We start from the raw sequence: 26,524 nt of genomic DNA, 5'->3' as shown, positions 1-26,524 counted from the left end.
CATACACTTTTGATAACATAACTACTTCTATTAGATCATTAAAACCTTGTTTCTGTACGTGTTTGTCCTTGTCCATGCCTATTATGTATTTTCATAACACATACAATGTGTAAATCCCTCATGTGCTAAGCAAGCACTCTAGGTAACCTTAGCTCGAGATCTACATAATGTATTTGCAGTCATTATTGTTATAATATTCAGAAAGAAAAAACAGATTATAAATGCATATCCATTAGTCAGAGCTGGATGCTAGTAAGCATCATACAAAAGAGTTCAAAAAGAATAAAAGTTAAAAAACATAAGGTGTGTTACTAAATGATAGCAAAGGTACCATGTTAATGTTTTCAAAAGAGGAAACTGGTTGAAGTTTATATTCACTAATCACTAAACTTAGTAATGTGAAAGATTATTGTAGAAGTTGAACAGATACTGGGAAAAGTGATTTGAACGTATTGCAGTACTGTCTATGTAGAGAGATCTCAGAGTTGCAAACCAGTAGAGGTTTTTTTGGTATTGAATCTGGAATAGTTTTTCAATCATTATGTCCTAGCTCAGAAATATCTTCTTCACTAGGTGTACATTATTACATTAGCCTGTTTGCTTTCGGTGTAGTTCAGTTCTTTGTCACTGGAAATTCAGGAGGATGAGACTTCACATTCTGCTTCTCAGTGTTAGCTGTTACTGGCTTTTTCCATCTTGCTGGTGGCGCATGTTCATTCTCAAATGAAACTTTTCCATGAAGTGACCACAACATTTTCTAGAGGGATGTGGTTTGAATTCTGTCTTGAGATTGGCTCCAACTTGAATTGTAGTAGTGAAAAAATCAAACAATTTCCTCATTTCCTGGCCATACTTATCGCTAGAGTATTGTTTTGTTCCCTCTCCTATGTGGGATATAGCACAAGTCATAAGTCTGTAGCAACCCCTTTCTCTACTCCTGTAAAAGGTGTGTGCAGTACGCAATGATGGTCTCTATGAAATGTAGTGATAGGGTGTCTGTGCCCCTTAGTCTTTGTACCTTTTCCTTGTCTCACTCTCTGTTCTTCCTCATTCTGGTTCTTCCTTTTGTGTGCATCTGTACCTCTGTCTCAACATTTGGATTCCTTTGGGGAAATGGTCCCTACTGGTTCTAGCTTACATGTTCTGATGAGACAGGATATGTTGTATTCAGATACCTGATTGTACAAGGCTTTGCTGTCTAGTCTGGCCTACTTGACATGTAGATAGTCATTATTTTTGTTCTCCTAGGAGCTATTTGTCATTCTTTTTTTCCAGAGGTCAGGAACTGGCATCTGTTTAAATGTACTAAATGTAGGACAAATATAGGATATAGTTCAGGGATTTGGTGGCATTTATGTGAAGACATTATGTCAGGTCTCATACTTTCAGATAGGCACTTAAGCTCTTCTTCGTTTTAGTTGCTGGCATATAAAAGCAGTACATATTGCTGTTCATGCCTGGCCTTCATGCTGCACATAAAATTACAAAAATAAAAGTAGCAAGAGTTCAAACCTTGCATGCATGTGTGTTTCTTCAGGCAGATGGGGTAACTGGCCTCATGGGGACAATTAAAGAATAAAGTAATAAGGAAAAATGTCAAGCAGAAGGGGAAAGTATTATGCAGAACATTTCGTGCAGTGATTCTGGTTACCCCAGCATTAATAATCAACTGTATAAACACATACCCACAAAATCCTTGAGTAGATTTGTATATTTATAATTTATAAACATGTATTTTCTTTGGACAGAAATCTAAGTGAGCCAAGATGAACGTATCTTCCAATCTTTGCAGTTAAAGATGCTGGAGAAGCCAAGCACAATAAATATTTTAGTTCCATAATCTGCCTATTAACAAGGAGTATGACTACCTGCTGCCTCTATTTGATGTTATAAAGATTGTGGCATACAGAGAGATTTTTTGCTTCATTTTCTTAAACATTTGAATGTTTAAAGGAAAACAAAGCTGTTTGTTACTATCAACTGGCAAATCTGGGACAAAATTTTGCTACAAGTTGGTTCCGTCATTGTCAGCTTATGAAAACTCCTCAAAAGAAGGGTTCTCACTTCGACTAGGGACCAGTAGCAGACTCATTTAAAAGCAATAGTCACAGAATATTTTCCCTAAATGATGTAACTGAGATTAGCATTATGTGTGCTAAATACAGACACTAAAGAGTTCCAGGAAGAACTGAACTGACTCTTAAATTTTAGTTAAAATAGACAAAGGAGTAAAGTTTGAGTGCCAAATTATGCTCTAACTGAAATGGATGGAAAAATTCTAGCAGACTTCAATGAAAATGTATTAATGTGGAATAAAAATTTAAGTTTCTCAGACATATAAATCTCAATAACATCAGTAGGACCACTGATGTGCTGAAAGTTGAGCACATACTGAAAGGGGGGTTTAGATGCACTTACTTGTCTGTTGCATGGCTGCAATCAGGGAAAAAAATACACTACTGTCTTTTAATGCCCTTGAACCAGATTAGTAGCATATATAATATTTTTAGCAGGAATTTGCATGTGCTCTAACGTTTTTATGTTCTTTGTTCTTTAGTTTAATAGGTGCTCACCCATTTCTCTAGGACATAGTGAATAAAGAGGCACCTCAGTGATTGATTGTCAGGTTTTAATAGCCTGATTAGAGTTATCAGCTCAGCGCCAGGAAAATGAGTGCTGCATCTTACGTTCTGTTGTTTGGCTACCCTGAGTACAGGCTCCTAGAGGAGCACACCATTCAGACATGCTAAACTACTGCAGGGAATAGGTAGCATAAAAAAGAAATAGGAGAGTCATTAACCACTGAAAATAAATGCACTTCTTATCTGGTGCTCTAACACACTATATATTACACACTAAAACCTGTATCGCTTGCCTCTCAAGTCAGTTTTTCTTTATCTTAAATGCTAATGTAAAATGTATCGGTTCTTGAAAATTAATCCCTTTTATACTGCTGAGGTTAACCAAATTTCCTGATTTTTTTTGACTACAAAATCTTTCATCAGAAAAATGCAACAACTGACATGTTATCTGTCACTACAGACACCCTCTGTAGGTTGGAGTCCACTGATGAACTGGTGAAAGGATGATTCTTCTGTGTTTGCATGGCATTGCTAGGCTGTCTCTTTTCAATTTTTACTCTTTTTGCTGATCACTTCCCTCCTTCTCTTTTTGCTTCCCATTTTAAAGCCTATTGTCCTTTTCTAAAGCATCTTCCTCTTTCTCTACAGTAATCTATTCTGTTCACTTTCAAATTAACCATCACCGTGTTGCCCTGGAAAAGTCCGTGTGTGCATGTTGGCCAGTAAATCCTGAGCAAACTGAGGGCTGGACCGCTTGTGTTTCAGTGCTGGACAAAGCTCTAAAGGAGCAAAGAGAAGAAACGGGCCCTACTAAATAGTGATCATGCACTAAATCCTTGACTCATCTGGGGTCTATTTGCATTAAGGTGTAACTGCATTAAGAGCAGAAAAGGAGGGTGCATCCTCCAGTGAACTGCTGTGTGCTTTACTTACTACAAAATTTGCAAGGGATAAAGAGAAAACTGGTTTGGTGTTTTCTGTCTCACCTTCTCAGACTTTTGCACTACCAGGTTAAGGCATCCTGCCTTAGAATCACTGTTACTTATTTGGGGCTTGACTTCTCACAGCCTCGAGATGGCTGTGACCAACAGTTGAAAGGGATAAATTGGTTGAAGCTAGAGTTCATCTAGAGTTTCCTCCCACACATGTATGCTTTCATCTTAATGTCAAACATCTATTTGTATGTTTTGCCCTTCTTTCTTCTAAAGTAATTTAAAAAACAGACCACTCATACTCAGCACTATAGAAGCAGCTATCCAAGAAAAAGCAGGTGGCCTCTACTTGGAGCTTTGAGGAGGTGTGTAAGCTGTGTTAGAGCTGTGCTGCTGACTTTTAAAGGCAGGGTGCCAATGTAAAGTAATGAAAAGCAATTCAGAATTTTTGCTAAAGCTTTTAGTGCATTTCCATACAGCAGCTTGCAAATCTGCAGTCCTTTTCCAATTCTTCACAAGCACTCTGTGTGCTGTTACTTATATGAAGTTTTGTGCTTAATATTAGATTAAAATAATCTGATATACGCAAAGAAATGGAAGTAGTAAGCCTTTTGTTCTAGACACTTCAGTAGTAATGCATACCTCTTGAAGAATACTGGACTTTGAAAAGTATGAACAATAAGGAAAGTTTCATAGTAATTCCATGTAACTCAGCTTCAGATCAGCCACCTTACTGTGCCTTAGCTGCTACAGCGAATGCCCTTGGGAATACAAGAATTTCATTGAAGTGTTTTTTAGATTGTATTCCTAGCTTCTTGTCAGTGAAAAATCATCTTGCATATAAGGATTGAATGAATACTGCTAAGTGATATGACAGTTGCCTTAAAATACTGCCCAAAGTTAGAATATGTCAGTAGAAATAGGAGGAAAAAAACCCACAAAATTTTCTGTTTGAGCTGCTGTATGTGTCTGTTTCATCCTGCTGCAAGACACAGTGGGTGGGATGTGTAGTGTGGTTCTTCCTCGTGCGTGGGCGTTGTGCTGGAAATTCTCATTCAGAAACCATTATTCCTGCAGGTGTTTTAGTGATGGCCAAGTATGTGTTAGCGGCTTTGGAGATGAGTTGTCCCTGAGGATTTTCCTTTGGCTTCTGTGCAGATGCGAAATATTTCTCATAGCTGAGGCCATTGTCTATCACGGAGTTGGAGTTTTTAGAAACCAGACTAATTATCAATTCATTCACAGAAAAAAAGGTCTGATGTTTTCATCATGGATGTTACAATGCTGAGTGTAACAGAAAAAATGTAGCCAGGCTGTTTGCCAAGTCCTGTAGCTCTATTCTATAACTGTTTTCCAAAGGCTGTGATACAAATGTCTTCAACTCTTGCACAGTTGCCATAATTTTCATCAGATTGAACTGCTGTGGACAACTAACAAAGGAATATATTTGAATGAGAATGCAATTAAATACTCTTATTTTGACATATTTGCTTTGTTAATAACTACTGCTAAGTATTTCTCTTTTTTTTCTGGATCGGAATGAAAATAAAGACACAGTCCAGAAAAGCTAAACAAAGCTGGTTCAGCAACCCACTCTGTGGAATATTGTGCAGATGGATATCTGTTTCAAAGAGGAACTACAATTATTTCTTGCATAAATATTTAGATAGTTGCATGTATTGAGAAACAAAGACTATCCTAGATGTAAAATTGGGTGGGATGTCCTTCTAGAATATCACATTCTGCATGGTTTAGGATTTGTATGCATCATAGCAGTTATAAAACAGTACACAGTTTCTTCCATTAAATCTTGAACTTTACCCTTTCTGTTGGCACCTAATTTCCTGATGCTTTATGGGAAAAACATCTCAAATTACTTATGGGTTTCCTTTTAGCTTCTGACCAGATATTATCTGTCTACCTCTGCATCTCTGAATCACTCTTTGTAGAGCACTGTAATTCTGTCAGAATGGTCTTTGTGAGCAGAATTGCATTCACTGTCTAGGATGAATGATGAGTACAAATATCAGGAAACGAATGCATGCTGCAGTTTTTATGTGACTTTTTCTAATTTTTTTTTTAATTACAGAGCAAAGAGATTTCATTTCAGCTTCATGAAGACTTAATGAAAGTACTTAATGAGCTTTACACAGTAAGTACAATTACTTACTTAGCTTATCTTATAAAAATGCCATATCAAACTACTTCTGTAAGCTTTAAGTGGCCTTTTATCAAGTAAGTTACCCCCCAGTGGAGATGTTTATTTTTGTCTTTTACACAAGTCTAAACTATATTTTTGGGAAGACTACTCACTTGTTTAGAATACCCATGCTAACGCTTTCAGGATTACTCTTTACTTTCAACCCTTTTTTCTACCTAGACTCTGCTAAGCCAGTTTAAGTTTTGTTGATTATTAATGAGACATTTCTACTCAGAGGTTACCAGAGCAAAGCTTCTTTCTTTTCTGCCTTGTTTTTGTCCATGCTGCCATCTGCTTGGTTTGACTCGTGGACTACAGTCAGTAAAAAATCATAGATGTTTGCAGATCCAGTGCTGTGCTGTCTAAATGTTACTTATGTGCCCTCCCCCATCCTTGACTGGGATAAGTAAATAATGAAAAGAAAAACAGAGGGGTTTATAGGCATTCCGTACAATTTAGAGAGGTCAAGAAAAAAAAAACTGTAAGCATTCTGGCAAGCTGCTGCTAACCCACAGGAAAATCTGAGAGAACTTAGGTCTGGACCTGTTTTCTTGTTTGAAACCAATCTACACAACTTGTTACTACAAAATGATGTTTTGTCTACCTAATAACTATTTCCCCATTTATTTTTTGAGGGGACGTTCTGAGAAAGAAAAAAAGCAAGAGGTACCTTTTTTTTTTAAACATAGCTTTAGAATGAAGAGGAACTAATGATATCCACCTCTTATTAAAGCATGTTGATTCCTGCTGTTTGAGGAAGTTGTGCATCCAGATTCTCTTTTGGAAGAGCTTGAAACATGTTCCTCGGTACCCTGCATAACAATCTCTACACTGCTTCCTTTTTCATCCTCAAGATTTGGAGGACTATAAAGAGAACTCACAATATTTATACCAAGGAACAATTTGTGACCTTAAGGAAGTTTCGGAACTTCACAGGCAGAGCTCAAACATTACTTTTGTGCATCTTGACAGTTTTTCTTTTGACTTAGGGAAGATTTTGCACCCATCAGTAGATAGGTTGAAGAACATTTGAACTCAAAAGCAGCTTAGGTGGCAAAAAAGAGATCCAAAGAAAATTAGTCTTGTCCTACTGCCTTGAGTTCTTTTGAGTTGTAGTTACGAACACAGATTCCTAAAGCCTACCTAAACCCCCACCTTTTTTTTTTTCTGAGGGATTTTCTTCGGGGCTTTTTTTGTCTGAAACCACCCCTGATTTTGTAGGGTGCAATACTGCAAAACCCTGTTGGCTCAGGCCTGTGGTCAGTAAAGTATGCTGGGATCAGCTTCTGCAAAGTAGCGATAGCCACAGACAAATTCACACAGCTGCACAAGGAGCCATTGCACAAGTGGGACTTCAGCAGTGAATAGGCCCTGAAGATACAATCTTGTTCCAGTTAAACAGTTGCCTTATGAGGCTTGGGATTAGTGTCTGTGCTCCCAGGGTAGGGAAACAGTGAGGCACGTGCTGAAATGCTTTTCTGAATCACTAGTGAAAATCTTCAGGACTGGACTTCAATATTTTCACTCTTTTTCTTCACACTAGTGCTACATTTTCCCGCTGATGGTTACAGATTTGTTCGGGTATTAACTTCTACATTATGGCTTCCAGTGAATGCTAATTCCTTCCTCAGAATTTAAGATGTTTTAAAATGGGAATATTTTTGATGTTAATAAAAATTCCGAACTTGTGCACAGTTTGATTCAGGCTACTGTTGCAAGATGGTTTCTTGGGATGGAATTTACTTCACCTGATTTTCAGACACCTGCAGTATAGATACAAATATCTTAGCTTGCTATCTGGGTTCCAGTTATAGTCACTGGAGATCTAATATGGGGAGATGAGACCCCTTTAGTCAGATGCAAGAATCTGCTTCAGATTAAATGATCTATATTGTTAACTCCGTTGTCTGGCTTTTCATAGATTGCAAAGGACTTGGTCAGCTGTGCATGTCCCATTTTAGCTAGACACAACCCACATACTAAAGTGACAATATGGTACAGAGTAGCATCTGTTTCACCACTTGCATGTTTAGAATGTTCATCAGCATATCTGTGTATTATATCTGCTCATGTACATAAAGATAGAACAATATCTAGACGGATGGAAATCCCATGCACAGGTTTTTAATTGTGTATGACATTAACTGTTTACAGGGCAAGATCATAGTGGCCTTACCAAAACTAGTATCTTCTAATCTAGTACACTTCTAAACTAGTACACTTCTAATCTCCAGCAGGCACATTTTTCAGTCACTTACAAAACAGAGACATCATCTTCTTGTTAACCTCACGATTTATAGAGGGGAAAAAAGTAAAAGAATTCAGTCTTACTATTGTGAGATAAATCTTTGTGTTCAAAAAAAAAAAAAGCAAATTAATTTCAAGTCTGCAAGTAATATACTAATAGTGAAATCTCTCCCTACTACTTGGCTCTGTTTTTTTTGAAAGGAATGGTGCCTTCATGAAGTATAACTTAAAATGTGAAGCCTTATTGGGATTTAAGTACCTCTAAAGCCTTTGAGTGAAGGGCAAGTAGCAGAGCTTTTAATGTGTATGAAGAGGGTTTTATAATCTGGTTATTTCTTATCATCATTCCTTATCTTAGAAGAAAGGTCTGTAAATTATGGCCTTCTCGCAGAATTAAAAACCACATGGTTGTGCACAAAAGTGTGTTAATGAGAATAGAATGAAAATTACTAAGAGCTGAAGTAGTAGGAGCTGCTTGTTCTGAGGCACAGGTATGTGGTCAGTGTAAAGAAATTGCACATTTTATTTGTTAGTTGTTGAATTTCTCAGTTAAAGATTGTGCCCATTAGGCACACATATTCAGAGTTTATATGCCTGGATTTCTCTAATGCTATGGGACGAAGGGCTGAATTAAATGCTTGTTTCAAACCCAAGTGATGAAAAGCTCTACCTCCCGCCTCTAACATGCCTCCCATCTCTAGCATGCCAGTCAGATCTGAAGCCTCAAAAAACCTACTTGCAGACTTCTTAAGCACCAGATATCTCAAAACCAGTTTATCTAGAATGATCTGGAATAAATGAGATGTTTAAAGGAATTGCCACCGATTTAGTCCAAATATTTTTAAAGGATAAGTTCAAATGTAAGCTACCAAGTATCAGTAGTAACTGACTTTTCTTCTGTGAAAATGTTTTATCAAGTGTCCTAATCTTCTGTATTATAGCAAGTGCCAGAAAAAACAGCTAGCTTTGGGACCCATCTCTGAATATCTAGCATTGCACTTTTGCCTCAGAAAATCCTTTTTAACCTGTTCATAGGGCCAGATCTAAAACATACTGTAGTTAGGGAGCTATGTCCATTGATTTTGACGGGGTTTAAATCAAAGTAGTCAATAAGCAGTGCTGTAGACTTTGCAAAGAAGAAACTGCTCTAAGAGAAGAAAACAAGAAATCACTGAGAAGTTTAAGAGACATGCCAGCTTCCACTAAGAGTGCATTATGTAGATTTTCAATTAAAAAGACTTTCTGCTCAAAGATATTTTTTCACTTGTGAAAGTATGACCCTCTGCCTTTTGAGAAAGAGACTAGAAATTTTGACTATTTATTTAATGTAGAAAGACTCAGAGCTACAATGAAGTGTCAAAAAAACATTAACTTTGCAGTATTAAATACCTATTGTACTTTAAAAATGCACACTAATAAGAGACCTTTCTCCTTGCTTACACTTTATATAATTAGTTTCTTTTCCCATTTTTGCTACTAGGAGTTATCATGGAAATTGGAGATTTGTACCATAGGTCTTCATTTACTCCATGGAGTAGCTTAGCTTTTGTTGACTTTGGCCTGTGACATCCTCATTAAAATTACACATCATGTACATGATTGTTGAAAAAATAAGAACAGAAGCAGGTGAACCACAACTTCAGAAGATATTCTTAGAACCTATGAGCAAAGCAGGCTTATTTTGCTGGAATAATCAGAATTGTGTAAGGGAAACCACAGTTTTTCATTTTCCATCTCTTTTATATAAAGGTTTTCTTAAATGTTACTTTACATATTTGTATGTTTTCTAAATGTTTTGTGGCTAGTGAAAATGGATTTTAACACTCTGTATTTTCAATTCTCAATATTTTATGCACTGATTTCAAAATTATAACTGAAAACATCATGCTAAAAACAATTGAATAGCTAAGCTTCATTCCGTATCTTTGGAAGTTCAGTAAACTATGAGTGGCAAGTACTTTTTAATTATGCATGGCTTCTCCCTGGCTGTACCAGACAGTCAGTATTTTCAAATCTGCAACATTCCCAATTCCCAGCAGCTGCACTCCTGTCTTACTCCTCTCCCTACTACGCTTTCAGCCAGTGTAGGCTAGTAATTAGTCCCATGTTTTACATAAAGATATAAGCTATTGAAACTGCAGTGAGGTGTATTTTTGAGTGAGGGTAGATGGGGAAAGAGGAGCCCAGTTTGTTGTGTGGAGTCACAGATCGGAGTTTTTCCTGGCAGTTACAGCGAGAAAAGATGGTCAAACTGAAAGCTACAGGAGATTTGGGTTGGTGTTTTCTGTGAACTGACTGACTTAGAAATCTTCTTACATGTTGACTTAAAGAGGCAGCGGATTATTGATTTTACAATAGATCATCTTTGCAACAGAGAAAGCTCCCCAGTCAAACTCTTCTTTTATTTCTCTGGAAAGCTAGAACATCTTGCATTGTCAGATCAGGTACTGGAATATAGCAATAGCATCTGAGTGATTGGGAATGGTAGGAAACAGAAGGTAGGCAGACTCTTTTCTTGTATTGGAGGGGGGTCTCCACTGGATTTGTTTAGAGATTAGGACATATTCATAAATGTCCTCTAAAAAAGTCAGGGAGGTTGCAAGTTTGCTAAAAATATGGAGCTGTTCCAGTAATAAGGCTGAGGGGAAAATGGTGGAGAAAAGTGATGCACATCATAAAAATACATCTTCATGTCTCCCACTTGGCTTTCCAAATTAATCCTACTGGCATCACACTTTTCACAAGCAACACAAATGTAAAAGTCTCAGAAAAAGTGAAAAAGTAGGGACAGTCCAAAGCAAATTTAATATTAAATAGGACAGGGTTGCTGTGCCACTTACATTTTCCACTGCTTTATCTTACTTTTTAAAAATCTTGGCTGTTTAATTTCTCAAAGTAGTTGCTGCCAGATTTTCCTTTTTCTTTCCTGAAATAACACAGAATCTGGATTCTCTGTAGAAAAGTAAAGTTTAGTTTACTGTAGCACATCAGAGATCTGAGAAGGTGAAATCAGTAATTTTCTCTTGGTAGTAATATATCAGTGACAATTCCTAAAACTACATCAGAATTTGGCTTGGAAGGGAACGGGATGCTGACAGCAGCTGACACTGAGCCTACTTAACTGCTAGATGCCACTGATGTGGTAAAATTGGCGTAAGATTTTACTTATTTCTTGTGTAGAGTACTGAGTAACCCAATTTAGTGAAACCTTTGTGACTCCACCTTCTGAAAAGAACTAACAGCTTAGAAGAGACAATTCTGAAACAATTCAAACATGGTAATTGCACCAGGCATGAGCTACTGTTCCGGGAATGCCTGTTTCCTGAGAAACACTATTAAAAAGCTCCTAATTTTGCAGTTGTATTATAAAAGTAAAGCACATGGAAACACACGGTAATTCCAGTATTTTTTAACTTTGTACTATTCAGTCTTACGTTGGGTTAAGAAGTTCTCTAGGGAAGAAGTATGCATGTAGAAAAAGAAAACCAGTGCCTTGCTATGGGCACATTCCTCTCTTGAAGTTCACAGAAGTACAGCACTAATTACTGACTTTTTGATGGATTTGTCCAGATAACAATCATTGGTTTAAATAAAATAATTACCTAAAGTTGTACTCTGATGTGCCCTTCCCTGTGATGAGTTCTATCTTCTGCCCTAAGCCTACTTGCTGAGCTCTCTCGAATGATGCTGATACTTTGGCACGCAAAACGAGATGTTTATACCACTGAGTGAACAGTCTGTCACCTACAGGTGTGAGAGTACATAGTTAGGGCAGCATAATCTTTTTCATCTGCTTGTAGTCTGACACAGTCATCTGACAGAAATCTGTGTTTTACATCACTGGATCTGCAGAATAAACCTGCAGAATTAATAAGATATAAACCTTGAAGTTTAATTTTAGAAAGGTACTAAAGTAAGCATTTAACAATGCTTGTTCACTACAGCAGAGAAGTGCAGCATATGTCATGATGACAGTTCAGCATCTGCAAAATTACAACCTTGCTCTCTCTTTTCAGTGCATTCTTGATGACTGATCAATAAGCACTTTGGGGACTAATTAAAGTCAGTTCAGTGATGGATACTCTCACAGGATAGTCTATCAGTTCAACAGTTTGGTGGACATTTGAGAAGCATTATTGCTTATTTCATCAGATTATTTGTGGTTTGAATAACAGATCTATGGATCTCTTGGATACTCACAGATACTCATATAGTAAGTCTATTTACAAGAATTAGGCAAGCCTGTTACTGTGTTTAACAATATCTAACAGTCTTAAAAACTCCAAGGTGAATAGATGGTATAGTGTTAAGGGAAAGAATCATATATGCAACTTAGCATGCAAATTCTAAGCTAATTTGTTGAGGAAGTATGCCCTGAAATACTTGGAAGCCAACTCCTTAGCTTGTTCCCATTTATTTTTCCATACATGTCTCTCTGATGCTTTCTCAAGTAAAGTTTTGCTGCTGAAATATCAGCTCTTAAAAAAAAACAACATTGACAAATCATGAAAAAGACTGACAAATCATGAAAAAGCTTTCCCCAGAGGCTTGCAAAATAATGATGTCACTAGTGCATGAGATAAGCAGTGCTATCAATATAACAAACTGGACAGGAGTCAAATGCATGGGCTGATCACTGCTCTGTGGAGAGTCTGTGTTGATTTCTAAGCCAGTGTGTCTCAGGTAGGACAGACTAACTGCTGTCCAGCCTGAGTACTGCTAAAGAGAGGGCTACTTTTTCAATTTTAGTTATCTAGGGAATTATTTGTACCAATAACTCATGTAGAGTTTGTTGTGGGAGTATGGATTTCAAGTAGATGTGAGTTCCATGTAGTTTTCCCACAAAACTTGCCATTCAATCAGTGTAGAGTGAGACACCTGGATTTGGTATCTTGTGCTGTAAGCAAGCAGTGAGAGGAAGAAATACTCTTCAGTGATGTGAAGTTAGTGGAGTCAGCGTGGAGACATTGGTGAGAAGAGGTAGTGATACACTTGTACTCCTTCGAGGAATACTTCTTCCAACAAGGAAGCAGGCTGAAATGTCAGAGCCACTGCAGAAGGACATTTATGCCTAGTCCACTAGGAACTTAGAGAAATTGTTTAAAAGTCTTCAATGCTTTCTGCTTGTTTCACCACTTAGGTGCTTTGAGATGCAGTTAGAAAACTCTGAGATATTATTGTTCCATCTGCAGGCAGAGTATAAAGGAAAATAACTTTTCTAGATGGTAAGATATGTGAGTTAGCCTTGTCCCATGAACTAGAAAGTCTCTAGAGCTGACACAGGACAAAAGATAAAAAATAAAAGCAAAGACCTATGGCCTTATGTGAAGAAACACTTAAAAATTTAATAGAAATGCCAGAAGAGAAGGGCGCAACCTTGCTTTTAATTTCCTTTCCCCATCATTTTTAATCAGAGCCATATCACTTTCTGTGCTTCTCTGTTTTATTCTATAAACCATTTCTTTAAGAAGTGCATTTCTTCTCTTTGCAGTAACTCTTGTTTCCATGTGGCCATATGAGTTAGATTCCCTGGGCATTGATTACTGACAACTTTAGGAGCAAGTGCCTTTGGAACAGTGCAGGATATAAGAGACTGAACATGCTGTTTGGTTAAGCTGGGAACCTTGCAGACCTTGGCTCTGTGGGCTTGCCTTCTCTTCCTAGCCCAGCTTTGTCTGTCTTTGGGTTTTTGCATCATCCATGCATACTGTGAGCTGCTGGGGCAGCAGCTGTTCCCAGTGGGTGTAGGCAGTGTTCAGGTAGGCAGCTCTGCACTCTGGTCGGGCCTTGGAGCACAACTGTGTTATAAAGGAGCACTAGCAATAGCATTAAGTTGTGCTTCAGGCAGTTTGGGTTTTTTCACCACAGAGCTGTAAACATACATTTCTAAAAATAAAAACAGGGCCACTTTTTAATGTCCATCTCCAACCATTTTACCTTACTACAGGAAGTTAGTGAAGAGTTGCCTGTTTCATTTTTAATACCAATGCTATTTCAGTTTTTATCAGCAGCATGGCTTCAGTTTTAAGTAGTGGCATACATGGTTAGGTGTATAACATCCATGGGTTACGCAATATTGCAGCTCTCTAAAAGTGCGTTGTCTTTCTGTTGCACCAAACTTCAAATACACATCAGTTCAGCCACCCACTGACATGGTGCAGTTGGTTTGTGTTGATCCATGCTAAGACATGCTGCAGTGAATTTGCAATATCTAACTTTAGTGTTCCCTGTGTTACTGCTCTATGGATGCTCCTTAGGCTGGCCTAACTACTTAGTCACAAAAAGTACATCTCTCCCAAGGGAATATTTCAATGCAGCTTCCCAAACCAATCTGTCTCCTCCATGGGTCACGCAAAGAGCCCATTTGATTCCTCCCTGGCTGTGCTTCTTGGAGGAGATGTAAATGGTTTGCATGGCCTCCACCCAAAGATAACATCTGCTGGCTAGAGCTCTGGCATCCTGTGAAGAAGAGCGGCGGCCACCAGCTGCCTGAGGATGCCTTCCTGCTTTGTTCAGTGCTTGAAACTTAAGACGATAAGACAAAAAAACAACAACAAAAAAGAGCTGGGAAAGGTGGAAAGAAGCTTTCTTTACTGAAAGTGGACAGACAGCCCTCCCCAGCAGAGGTGGGGGCGTTGTGGTTGCTTGCTGCCCACTACACAACATTCAAGTTGAGGTTTTTCTTGCTTGAAGGAAGGAGGACTGGGCTAAACAAGTCCATGTCCCTCTTGGTGGTCTGTGCAAGCATGTATTTGCATGCTGGCAACCAAAGCTCTCTTGTCTGCAGGGCCAGCATGTGTGTAGAGGGAAGATAATGGTATTAACTGTAGGGCTGTGATGAAAACATCTTCACAAATTATTTATCAGGGACATCCTTCTTCAGCTTTCATCTGGTTTTACATTGCACCTAATCTGCTGGCTCTGCAGTTGGCATCCACTTATTTCCAGGCCTTGGAGCTAGCCATGGATGTGCCATCCAGCTAGCTGTGGGTGTGCTCCCAGACCAAAGCTTCCTGTTTCCTCTGCTTTATTCCCCTTTCCCCAGTGCTGAAGGGATCCTTCTGCTTTCAAGCATTCAGTGTCCACAGCCAAGCTGTTAACTTAGTCCTGAAAATAGTAATATATGAGATAGATATGGCACTGATATAGATTTAGGGCTTTTTGTTCATTATTTCAGATTTTCATTGAAAGACAAGAATTCTAAAGTTTAATAAGAATGATTGTTGGTCTTTCCTGTCTGCAGTGAAAGAAAAAATGCCTATTGGGATACTATTAAATAGATCAGAAAAGAAAAATGTAACCAGAAGTCCTCAATCTCTGTTGGCAAGGAAATTTACCTAAAGTTTATAAGACAACATCTTGCTTAAAGACCCTGTGATTTTTCTGTAGATACCTTTATATTTTCATTTTCTCTGGCTTTCCTTTGACTCTTGTCTTTTGCAGGTCATGAAAACATACCACATGTATCATGCAGAGAGCATCAGTGCAGAAAGCAAACTGAAGGAGGCAGAGAAGCAAGAAGAAAAACAGATTGGGAGGTCAGGAGACCCTGTTTTTCATATTCGACTAGAGGAAAGGCACCAGAGACGGAGCTCTGTGAAAAAGATTGAAAAAATGAAGGAAAAAGTAAATAGTCCTTTTATTTAGCTTCATTTGAAGTAAATTCAGTGCATTTCTGACATTCTTTAGCATGGTATGAGACAGAGAAGTCCAGCTGGGAAATAAAATCAAATAAGGTGCACATAATAAACTATCAGTGGCTTATAGATAACTTGACATAATTGCAGTTCAAAGAGGGGAATACTTTATTCCCGGTGTAATTCTTACTATATGTTTTGTCACATTTGAAACAAAATGCTAAGTTTTCACTTTGTATTGCATTTGTTACATGTGTAACAGGCTGGCAATTAAGATTCTTTCTTGTTAGTAGGAATGTGTGCTTGGATTGTTACCATTTTTTCTGCATACCAAAAATGAAGTAATTAAAATACATTAATATGCAATATCTTTCCTAGCGTCAAGCAAAATATTCTGAAAACAAGCTGAAATCTATTAAGGCCCGTAATGAATACCTGCTCACCCTTGAAGCAACCAATGCTTCTGTTTTCAAGTATTATATTCATGACCTTTCGGATTTAATTGATGTAAGTATTGTCACATTTGGTTTTATGTTCATTCTGTTCAGAAATAATACTTTTTTTCATTTTTAAAGGGAATACACTAGTCATATGAGTTGCCTATAGTATGCTTATTATTTATAATATTGTATGATATAATCAGCAGATTTTCCCTTTAACTTTTATGTTTCACAAAATAAAGTACCAATAAGATGCTGAACTCATACCTTTAAAATTAGAACATTGTGTTTTCTCCCCATATGTCAATAGAAAATATGACAGGAACACCATGAAAAAAATAGACATTTTCATTTTGTACTATTAAAGAATTTCTGGGCTATAAATATTTTTTTATTTATTAATAAGCTTCTTAAGTGAGCATCTAATGGTATTTAAGTCCAAAGAAGCCATTTCTTCCATGTTTTCAAGATTGTTTAGTTACATTCATTGAGTCACTGAATCATATATACAGTGGCTTCTTATTTCATGTAGTTTGAAGAACAGACACAATCAATCCTGTGATCTATACTGTCAACAATCTTGTTACTGATTTTCATTAAGTTATTCCTGTGAGAACATCCTAGAAGAATGATTTTATACACTGATGTTGACTTGTGCCAACATTTGATCTCCAGAACCTATATTAGTGACATTTTTACATGATGCGGAGGGCACATCCTGCACTGTATCATGTCCCACCTTCCTCATATGTGGGAATAATTTTTTCTATCTACATATGTGATAGAAAAAATATGGAGACAAAAAACACAAGCTCAAGAATATTCATTCACTAACAATGGGGGTTTAACTAGGTTAATGGGTACGGCCTTGTGGCCCATATGAAATCCTAGGTATTTGAATATGCTTTCTACTGCAACAGTAATGTATGTTACTTACAATAGCAAACAACATTTACATGCACCTCTGGTTTCTAATATAGCATAAATTAATGCAGAATTTGGCAAGGTTTCTCATTTCTACTGACTGGGGAAGAAAGCTTCATAGAGAAAGGGAAAAATATTTTTTGTGAGATGAACAGACTAAAATAGCTGCATGTGTGTGTTTTATTATACGTCAATCTTCGTTCGCGAAGCCTAGCCATGGCACCTAAATACTGACAGTTTTCTTCGTCATTTCTGGGTTTTCTGTATTTTATAAAATCTTGCCTGATTTTGTTAGAACTTTTTCCTTTTCCCTTTCAACTTTTTTTCCCGCTTTTGCTTCATTTCTTTCTCACTTTCCTATAAAAGATGGCAATGAATGTTTTTTGTGTTTCTTGTTTCTCTATCTCAACATCTCTTTTATTCCTTTCCTAGTCGCTACTGCGTGTTTTATCTCTTCTGATTTCTTCTGCTTTATTCTTCTGTGTCCTGTCCTTGTCTAATCTGCATCCACTTGCGCTATCTGCTCCACCCATCTAGCCTGCCCAGGCAATGAAAACATTTACCAGGATCCTGATAATGAGGGCAAAAGACTAAGGACAAGCAGTGTGCCTGCTAGGGTACCACCCAAGTGAGAAGTTGACCCTAGCTAATGGATGATTTTCCTGCCAGTGCTTAAAGGATGATGCATTTTTGACCTTCTTGAACTTTATGAGTTCTTCTTGTCTGCTGGAAGAAAGGAAAGGTCCCTTTGATTTTGTTCCCAGCACCCGCACCCCTTCAGAAGATGGAAAGATGCTCATTTTGTCATCTCTCCTGCCTTCCCTTTCAGAGCTCACATTTCTCAGTGAATGTCTTCAGTGTGTGTTTCTACCTGGTCAAAACCATATCAGGTTGGAAAACACATCTGATTCTTAACCATTTCATCGATGTCCATAGAGGCTGCTGTAGCAGTGAAAGCTGAGGGGAGGAACCATGGACCTGGAGCTTTACAAAGAGTTGTGAGGGGAGAAGAAGTGAAGCTCTCTGTGCATACACATGCAAAGACAGCACTCTTTGAAGTTAGTGTATCTAAAGGTATTTATACAACCATGAAGACTAAAGCTTCCTAACTGTTAGTTTTTAATAAAAACAGACATTCTACAATTTTTAGTAATGCAGGAAAATTATATCTACTTTGCGTGGCTTTTTCAAAGCCATGGACCAATGTACACAATAACATTCTTTTGGCAAAATGACTTTAGAAATTACTCTTTTAGAGTAATTTAGACAGAAAGTCTAGCTGCCCTTTACATCACTGTTTTTTAAGAGTAGGCTGTAAACATGTGCAACTAGAATTTGCTTCAGAGCCAATTTAATCCAATTGTGATCTTATTTAAATGAAGTGTCTTTCAGACATTTGTATTTAAGAAGAATATGCTGTGAAAGCGTCGGTATTTAGACAGCATGTTTGCCACTTTCCACAAAGGAAAGTTTTTGTAAATGCAAGAGTCTTGGCAAGATTTTGGAGTTATATCATTGGAATGTGAGACATGCTTCCCAGTGGCCATATGTTGCAACAGTCCAGACTATCTCATTCTGTAAATCTCTTAATGTCGTGGTACAATTTGGAGTTTTCAGAGCAGCGATGGCAATTTCATTCTTTGCCCTCTCTATTTTGTCCTCCTTTGCCTGCCTGATTTTCCATGCTTCCCTGAACTCTCTTTGCCTGTACAGAAGGGGATTACCTCTCCTCTGTGTCAGCGTTCCAGTTAACATGGAAAGAATTTAGATCTCCCCGAGCTGTTGATGTTGCCCATAAATGAAACTGAATGTTTTCCTATGTTACTGAAAAATACATCTAATAAAAATGGGATAAATATATGAAGGAATGCATTACATTTTTTTGTACCAAGACTGGGGAGGCTTGTGGAACTATTCTTTTTTACCAAAAAACACCACTTTTTCATTTGACTTCCACTCCATTTTCCATTTATGAGGCTGATGTGGAAAATCCTAAATTACAGTTCCTCATCTGAACTCAGTCTGAACTATTCAACTCCTTCATTTCATCAACAAAGCTCAGGGCTTCTGACTTAAAATGATGAAACATTGCTCATCTTAACCTCTTGTGATAAAAGCAATATAAAAATATTGTTGGAGTCTTAACTGGATGATTTAGTGCATTTAGTGAGTTAAGGGGTGAAATCAGCATTTGTGAAGAAGTAGAGAGATAAACAGGATTTGATATGCACAGTGTTTCTGTCCTTTGCATGTTGTACTGAGGAATTTGAATTTTCTATTGAGTATTTCTTCTCTAGATTGGTATCTAGTTCAAGTGGAGGACAGAATGAGTTGTTTCTTTCATTTGTATCTTGTAAAAAGCAGTAAAGATTACTTTTTAGCTAAATTAAATAAGCTTTACCTAGTATGTGGCTTTTTTTCTAAGACTTTGAGTTTGTGAGGCACGACAGAGTACACACTGCTGCTAATCTGGTTGTTAGTACCAGCATCCGTCCATATGGCACATGCTTTTGTTCATTTACTTGAAGATTTCCATGTAATTGAGTTTGTTAAATTTATCTGGGTATAAAAGGAAGGTAGAGACATTTTTTCAGACTTACCATACACTTGTATGATATGGAGATAGATGCTAGGAAATAGCAATCAAAACAATTTGACTGTAGTTCAGCTGCTGGAATAAATAAAATATTCATGTGTTGGTCTTTCTTAAAATGAAGTTTCTGAATCTCTAATTGCAGTCTGCATGCTTTGAATGGCGAAGAAGTTAGGGAACATTTAGCTATTGTGAACTTAATTTATTCTGTAAAGGTTCTATATTAATCATTCATAGAACCAAGTTTAAAACTAGGGTAGAGTGTGTACAGCTCACTATCTTTATTACATAAGTCTTCATAAATATGTTATGTACAACCAGAGCCCTTTGATTTGAATATGGACGTCTGTGTAACAGGATGCTTAGAAAGTGACTTATTCAGAGGTTAAGGCTTTTTTTATGAGTTCTTGTCTCCATTGGCATTAGAATTTTATTACTATTGCTGAAATGAATTGAAATTAAATGAAGAGCAGCTTGGTTTGGTTGAAGCTCTGTGCTAAGCACTGCAGTTTGTTTTGTTCAAGCCTAAATATACTCTGGGGTGCAATAAAGGCAGGAAATGCTCTTGAGACTGCTTCCGATTTAATTCTAAATAAGAATAAAATGCAAATTCCAAAATTAATTTTTCATACATATCCCGAATGTATCACTCATCTCCCTCCACTTTGCCCAACCAAGACTCTTTATGAATCCAGAAATGCAATCAAACTCATAGTCTATGACTTCATTCTCTTATTTTTCATCTTCATGTCATACTGCGCAACTGACATCTCGTATCTCTAGCCCATAGATAGACAGCAGATCTCGTTAGCCATCCTAGATCTACCCTTGGTGTGCTGATTGGTGAACCTCTAAGACATATTTATTTGTGCTAACAGAGAGGGTGGTGAGGGTGGCAGTTTAGTGGCAGTACCTTAAATTTTTAGCCTCAGTAATGTGTTGTTTCCGTTATAGACAAGTCTCTTTCTAAACCATCACTAGTACTAGCAGATTAAAACAGTATGTTTCATTCTGCATAGCTCTGAGTTGATACTGTGACAGAGCCATTCCCCTGTTAAAATAATCTTCACCTTCAAACTTTGGAGAAAGTGGACTATAGTCTGGCAGAAGTAAGAGTTGTGATGTCTGAGTGTTTAGTTTTGCTTTTAAAAATAACTTTGCTCATACAAATTCTATTTTTGCATAAGTCATTGAAGCAAAATTCCAAATTCAGATGTTTTTAATTCCATTCAAAGAGCCACTGGTCACATAGCACTAGTTCAGGTTCTGCATTTAATTCTTGTTTGCTCTGCTGGCATTGGCATTGCAAGAAAACGCCTTAGTCTGGCAGGATGCTATGCTTCTCTTGAAGAATCCTTCTTATTTTCTGAGAGGCTGTATTTGTTACCCTGTTCAGCTATTATCACTTGCCAAAGATGATCGTGGTGATAGTGACTGAGTATCTTAAGAGTTAAACAATGAAGTTAAGTCACAGCATAAAGGCTGCAATATTATATTCCAGCTTGCAAAAAAGCTGCATCAGAAACCCACACAGCTCTAATTGTAAATCAATAAGCTTTCTAGTAATACTCAGATTAATCCACTAGAGCCAAAATTCAGGCTGTGGTTTTGTAACACATGGATAGTTGGCAATGCTAAACCTGGCATTGCCCTCTATTTCTAATTTCCTTTCAGTTTAATCTTCCATGAGGTTTCTCTGAAAGTAATGCACATGAAATGAAACAGCTGTCCCAGTTCACTTTCTTATCAGCACTTTTAGTCTGTCTTTCTCATCCATGATAGTGAATTAAATATGAGATCTGATTTGACATAGAACAAGAGAAAAACACCAAGGGACTTTTCCTTTTAGAAACCATATTTTTAGGCTGGAGGTCTTTGAAATATGGATGTACTTTAGTATAAAAGTTGGGTGACTGTTTTAGTAAATGTAACACAAATTTCCAGTGTATAAGTGCAAAAGAGAGAGGTTAACATATGTGTGTTTGATTGAACATGACATCTTTTGTTCATTTTCAGCAACTGATTTTTGGAGATCCACTGCCCCATCTGCAGTCACTACCTGGAGTACTTGCTAGGACTGAAAGCTTAGTCTTTCTGGAAGCTTTGTTTGAGTAAAACAGCTTTCTGTTGTTAGATTTCAGAGAGCAGTTTGATCGCTAGTCATTATGGCACCTAAGGCAAGGTGTGAAGGGTTTCTTTCCCTTCTGCACACAGGTTTTGGTATGGTAAACAGATTGAAAGCTCTTTCCCCTGCAGTGTGTACCTCTGTGTCTCTGTCTCCCTCTCTATCTTTTTCTCTCCTTTTTTAAATAAGTAAGAAGAAAGAGAGGGGATATGATCCCATGACTCCTAAGGGTTTGTGATAGCTGTGAGGGAGGTACTCATATAAACAGTGCATATATGCATACAGTGGACTGAATTCAAATTGCTTCTCTACCCAACTCTATATGTTAACTTGCAAGTCCTGCAGGGACAGATGATTTCAGCCTGCAGGTGGACACCCAGGATGAGTGGCTGGGGGCTGAGGGATGCCCTAAAGCAGAGTGCTCTCTGACTGTCCTGGCCAAGCACTGGCCTCTGGGACAAAACTCACTTGTCCACCAAATAAAGAGCATTACTTTGTATGCAACTCTTAGCAGACTGACATTGCCATTGTTGAGGTGTCAGAGAGGTTTGCAATACATATTCCCTTACCTGGAGGCTCACTGAGCAGACACTGAGGATATTTACTATGTGATGTGTGGAAAACATTAAGGAAACAATCCGTTCATTTGCTACCGATGTGACATTTTTAAAATATATTCAGCTGTTCTCTAAAATATTAACCAAACATGAATAATGCAAACTGAGGATGTTTAAAATTCAAGAACAAACACAACTTCAAGTTTTACTAGTTAGGTTTCAATTACATTCCATTTTGTAGAAAAAAAGAAAGATATAAATTATGGCTTCCTGCATTTAGTAATGTGGTGTACATTGCTGACTCTGTATGAGCATGGGAAATAGTATGTTTACATTAAATGCATGTTCACTATCAGAGGAAAGGATATCAAACCATTCTTGTTGCATCAGAAAGCATTTTAGATGGATTGCTTATCCTCAAGTCATTTGTGGAGTTTTTTGTTTGGACAAAGACATGGTAAGCAGGAGTTGCTTTGTGTTCAATTTGGTACTCGCATTAACTTTGATGACAGAGTTATGTCAGGGTGAGTTTAAATATATGATTTGAGGCTTACAAATGATATTAATACTAAAAAGTCCACTTGTGTGTGGAGTCCCAGACCTTTTCCATGTAAATACAGTACCTGCATGTCTGTATCTGATAAGGAAACTGTCATACATGTACACTTGATCTCTTTTCTAAAACTGTTCTTCAATCTTTGCAACAGAATGAAGATACCAAATACTTACTGTCTTGACCCCCATAGTGTATTTTAATTTAGAAGATATTTCGTTAAATACTTCAGAGACAGAAAAATTTTAGGACAGAAAATTTTAATGATAATTTCAGGATTGGGATATTGGAATGGTGTTCCTCCTTTTAAATTTGTTTTCTTTTCCTTTTATTGTTTTTTTGGGGTTTTTTTTTAGTGTTGCGATCTTGGATACCACGCTAGTCTGAACAGAGCCCTAAGAACATACCTTTCTGCAGAGTATAACCTTGAAACTTCCAGGCATGAGGGATTAGACATCATTGAAAATGCAGTTGACAGCTTGGAGCCACGAAGTGACAAGCAGAGATTCATGGAAATGTACCCCACTGCTTTTTGTCCACCAATGAAATTTGAGTTCCAGTCTCATATGGGTGATGAGGTCTGTACACTGACAAATATCTCCACGGTGACTGTTTCTATATACCAGGATAGAGAATTTATCCCCTTTTATACATAACAAAAAGCTGTTATTGCTACCCAAAAGCCAGTGGATCAGCAATAACATTTTGCAAAACTGGCAGCACTGTCTGTTTCTTCGGAGTTCTCATATAAAAACTGCTATGTTATTATATTCTGTCTCACACATAATAACATGGATGTGAATTTGCTGGCGAACCACTGCTCAGCCAGCAGCAGTGTAAGGAGTGACTTTATGACTTTACCACCTGCCTCACTCAGAACAGAGTTTGTGGGTGCTATTTGAGAGCAGCTGCAGAGCTGCTGCAAATTATTCATGCTGCAATGCAACCTTTTTCCCCTTCTTCCTCCTCCATTTTATCATCTGGAGATCTCAAGCATACAGAGTACCCCAACTGTGCCCTGTCTGCTACACCAAAGGCCTGTAGCAAAGCAGAATGCTGAATCACCTGTGTACATCTTTTTTGCTGAAGGTAACTCCAGGGATTGCATTTCTGTGTGATAGAGAAGTGATACAGAACAGCCATACAACAAGGCTGTGCTCTGTAGTCATAAGATGTGGTACGTAGTTCTATGCCTTGTAACACACAAATATTTTAAATTTAGATGGACACGTTTTGTCTACTTTATAAAGTTTTAATAGCTTCAGTAGGAATCCACCTTGTTTTAAAGAGAGTAACCAAAGACTATTGACTGGGGTTTTTTAATTGCTTGCGTCTTACACCTCTTTTTGATTCTTTGTTAGGTTTGCCAGGTCACTGCCCAGCAACCTGTGCAAGCAGAGCTTATGCTTCGGTATCAACAGCTACAGTCACGATTGGCTACACTCAAAATCGAAAATGAGGAGGTAAGACCTATGTCTACAAGAGCTAAGCATTGGACACCATTTTCAGGAAGGTGTGGTGTTTTCTACCTTGTCAGAAGCACATAATTGATCCTGAAATAGCTCTAATCTGTATAAGCAGTTTTATTTTTAAAAATCAAATACTGATAAATATGCTAAGGTAGATTTTATAGAGGTTCGAAAATTTCATTTTTTACCTGTCCATACATTCACATTACTGAGTTCTGTGTTTTGCAGATGCTTCAGTGTAAACTTGTTAGAGCACATATTTTTTAATCCTTGTGGCAGAAAGCCACTGAGAACAGTTATTGTCTTCTGGGACCACTCTCTGTCCAGTCCTCAAATTGCTACTTCTGTAGTACAAAGGAATTTGAACTGTCTTTTGTGATAGCTGAGTCAAGATCTCTTATGCTCTCAGCTACAGCTATTTATAAACACAAGTAATGAATGCCTGTGATGGGAACAGCTCACCTGGCAAAATAAAATGCATTTTTTTTTGTAAAATACGAAAAAACTGTACTGTTCTCTTTCGCCTGCTCTGGCAACAAAGAAAGGCCTCCCAGTGGGAATAAACTGCACTTTTAGCATAGTTAAGGCAATGTTGAAGTTCTTCAGTTTAATTGAGAATCTGTTCCTAAATGAAAATGTAGGACTAATTTAATTTCTTCATGTACTTTACTGATAAGTTTTCAGGATGCCAGTTTTTCTCATTCTAGGTTATATGTCTATAACAAAGAGTGTCCATGACACATGTACAGTAGTCTTTAAAAAAAAATCTGCATTCAGAAAGTATCTCAAGGTAACAAAGACAAAAGGAAGGAGAAAGATTATTTCTTTCAATGAAGTCCAAGGGCATAGAGGTGCTCCACAGGTCATAGGAAGTGCTGTGAGACTGGTGTAAATTGTTCTTGCTCCAGCACTGTCTTTCAACTATGTATTCTGCTTATACAGTCTAAACATTGCTGTGCTCCTCATGATAGCACTTCACAGAATAGGGTAACAGATTTTTTTTTCTTGGAAGAATGTGTTGTTCTGGCAACCAGATTCCTGAATGTACACATTCAATATAACGCATTCACCACATTTAGGAGAGCTGACCCTCCAAAGTTCTGTGTTGTCTCTATTGCCTCCCAGATTAGGGTTCATAATCAAATCATGTCAGGTTTCAATTCCAATTTCAGGAAACAAATGTTTGAGTGCACTACAAAGCCAACACAAGCGTATGTTTATGTTTGTGGGACCATGGCAAAACAGAGAACTAGACAGGAAACCTAATCATGTCATTCTTCTGTTACTTAGATAGCTGTTATAGTGACTTTTCACATTTACACACCAGTTTGTTTGAAGGGAATGTGCCAGAGAATTACCGTGAGTAATAAGCTTCCCTTCTAAGCTGCTCCTATATATATTTATCTTCTAAGCTGTTCTATATATATTTATATTGCATTTGGCAAATTGTGCTTTTTAATACCAGGTTAAGAAAACAACAGAGGCTACGCTTCAGACAATACAAGATATGGTCACCATTGAAGATTATGATGTGTCAGAGTGTTTCCAGCACAGTCGCTCAACAGAGTCTGTGAAGTCAACAGTCTCTGAGACATACCTGAGTAAGCCCAGCATTGCAAAAAGAAGAGCTAACCAGCAGGAAACAGAGCAATTCTATTTCATGGTATGTTGGTTGCTTCCTCATTCATGTGATACAGACCAAACACCTGAAGTAAACATTATGCAGAAGTTCCCAGAATATATGTATCATACATAGTAATAGATTTATCTGCATCTCTACAGAAATTCAGAGAATATCTGGAAGGTAGTAATCTCATCACAAAACTTCAGGCAAAACATGACTTGCTGCAGAGAACACTCGGAGAAGGTAAATATCACACAATAAACTGAAAAGTGATTCCAGTGCCCACTGACATGCTAAAGGTACGCAGGAAAAGAATTACAGAACTTAAAGCTTAATTGTCCAGTAAACATAGATTTGATGTTTACTAGTCATAGTTTTGGTGCAGTGGTAAGAGTACAGACAAGAAATCGGTTTTATTTTCTTCAGCAGATACTAGTTTCCGCTGCATAGATGTTTAGACAAGTGAGTATATTTGGAAACAGAACTGTTGAATGAAAAATCTCGTGTCTGAAAGGAGAACTGACACAGTCTCTGCAGGCTGATTTAAGAGCTGTGAAAAATGTACTTCTGCATCCTAACAATTTCTGTTGACTTGAGGTTTTTTTAAGAGTTGGGGGACAGTGATATTTTTTAAGCGTACA

General features: G+C 37.6%; 1 protein-coding gene across 3 annotated transcripts in view; it reads left to right on the top strand.

The window, feature by feature from the left end:
• SRGAP1 (SLIT-ROBO Rho GTPase activating protein 1) overlaps nucleotides 1–26,524 on the top strand; it is a 141,823-nt gene that overhangs the window by 76,428 nt on the left and 38,871 nt on the right. For all 3 annotated transcript variants that reach the window (XR_003530687.1, XM_027661865.1, XM_027661874.1), the window contains exons 4-10: nucleotides 5,604–5,666; nucleotides 15,405–15,587; nucleotides 15,977–16,105; nucleotides 23,147–23,368; nucleotides 24,152–24,253; nucleotides 25,725–25,922; nucleotides 26,042–26,126. Coding sequence is in view for 2 of the 3 variants with exons in the window: in XM_027661865.1 (XP_027517666.1) it covers nucleotides 5,604–5,666; nucleotides 15,405–15,587; nucleotides 15,977–16,105; nucleotides 23,147–23,368; nucleotides 24,152–24,253; nucleotides 25,725–25,922; nucleotides 26,042–26,126 (982 nt within the window). In the remaining variant the exon portion in view is untranslated. The remainder of the gene's footprint in view (nucleotides 1–5,603; nucleotides 5,667–15,404; nucleotides 15,588–15,976; nucleotides 16,106–23,146; nucleotides 23,369–24,151; nucleotides 24,254–25,724; nucleotides 25,923–26,041; nucleotides 26,127–26,524) is intronic.

This window comes from Corapipo altera, unplaced genomic scaffold, assembly GCF_003945725.1.
Source record: "Corapipo altera isolate COAL_440 unplaced genomic scaffold, ASM394572v1 1, whole genome shotgun sequence".
In the NCBI taxonomy this organism is placed as follows: domain Eukaryota; kingdom Metazoa; phylum Chordata; class Aves; order Passeriformes; family Pipridae; genus Corapipo; species Corapipo altera.
The sequence above is the reverse complement of the archived record's forward strand: the minus strand, read 5'-3'. Positions and strand labels throughout refer to the sequence as shown.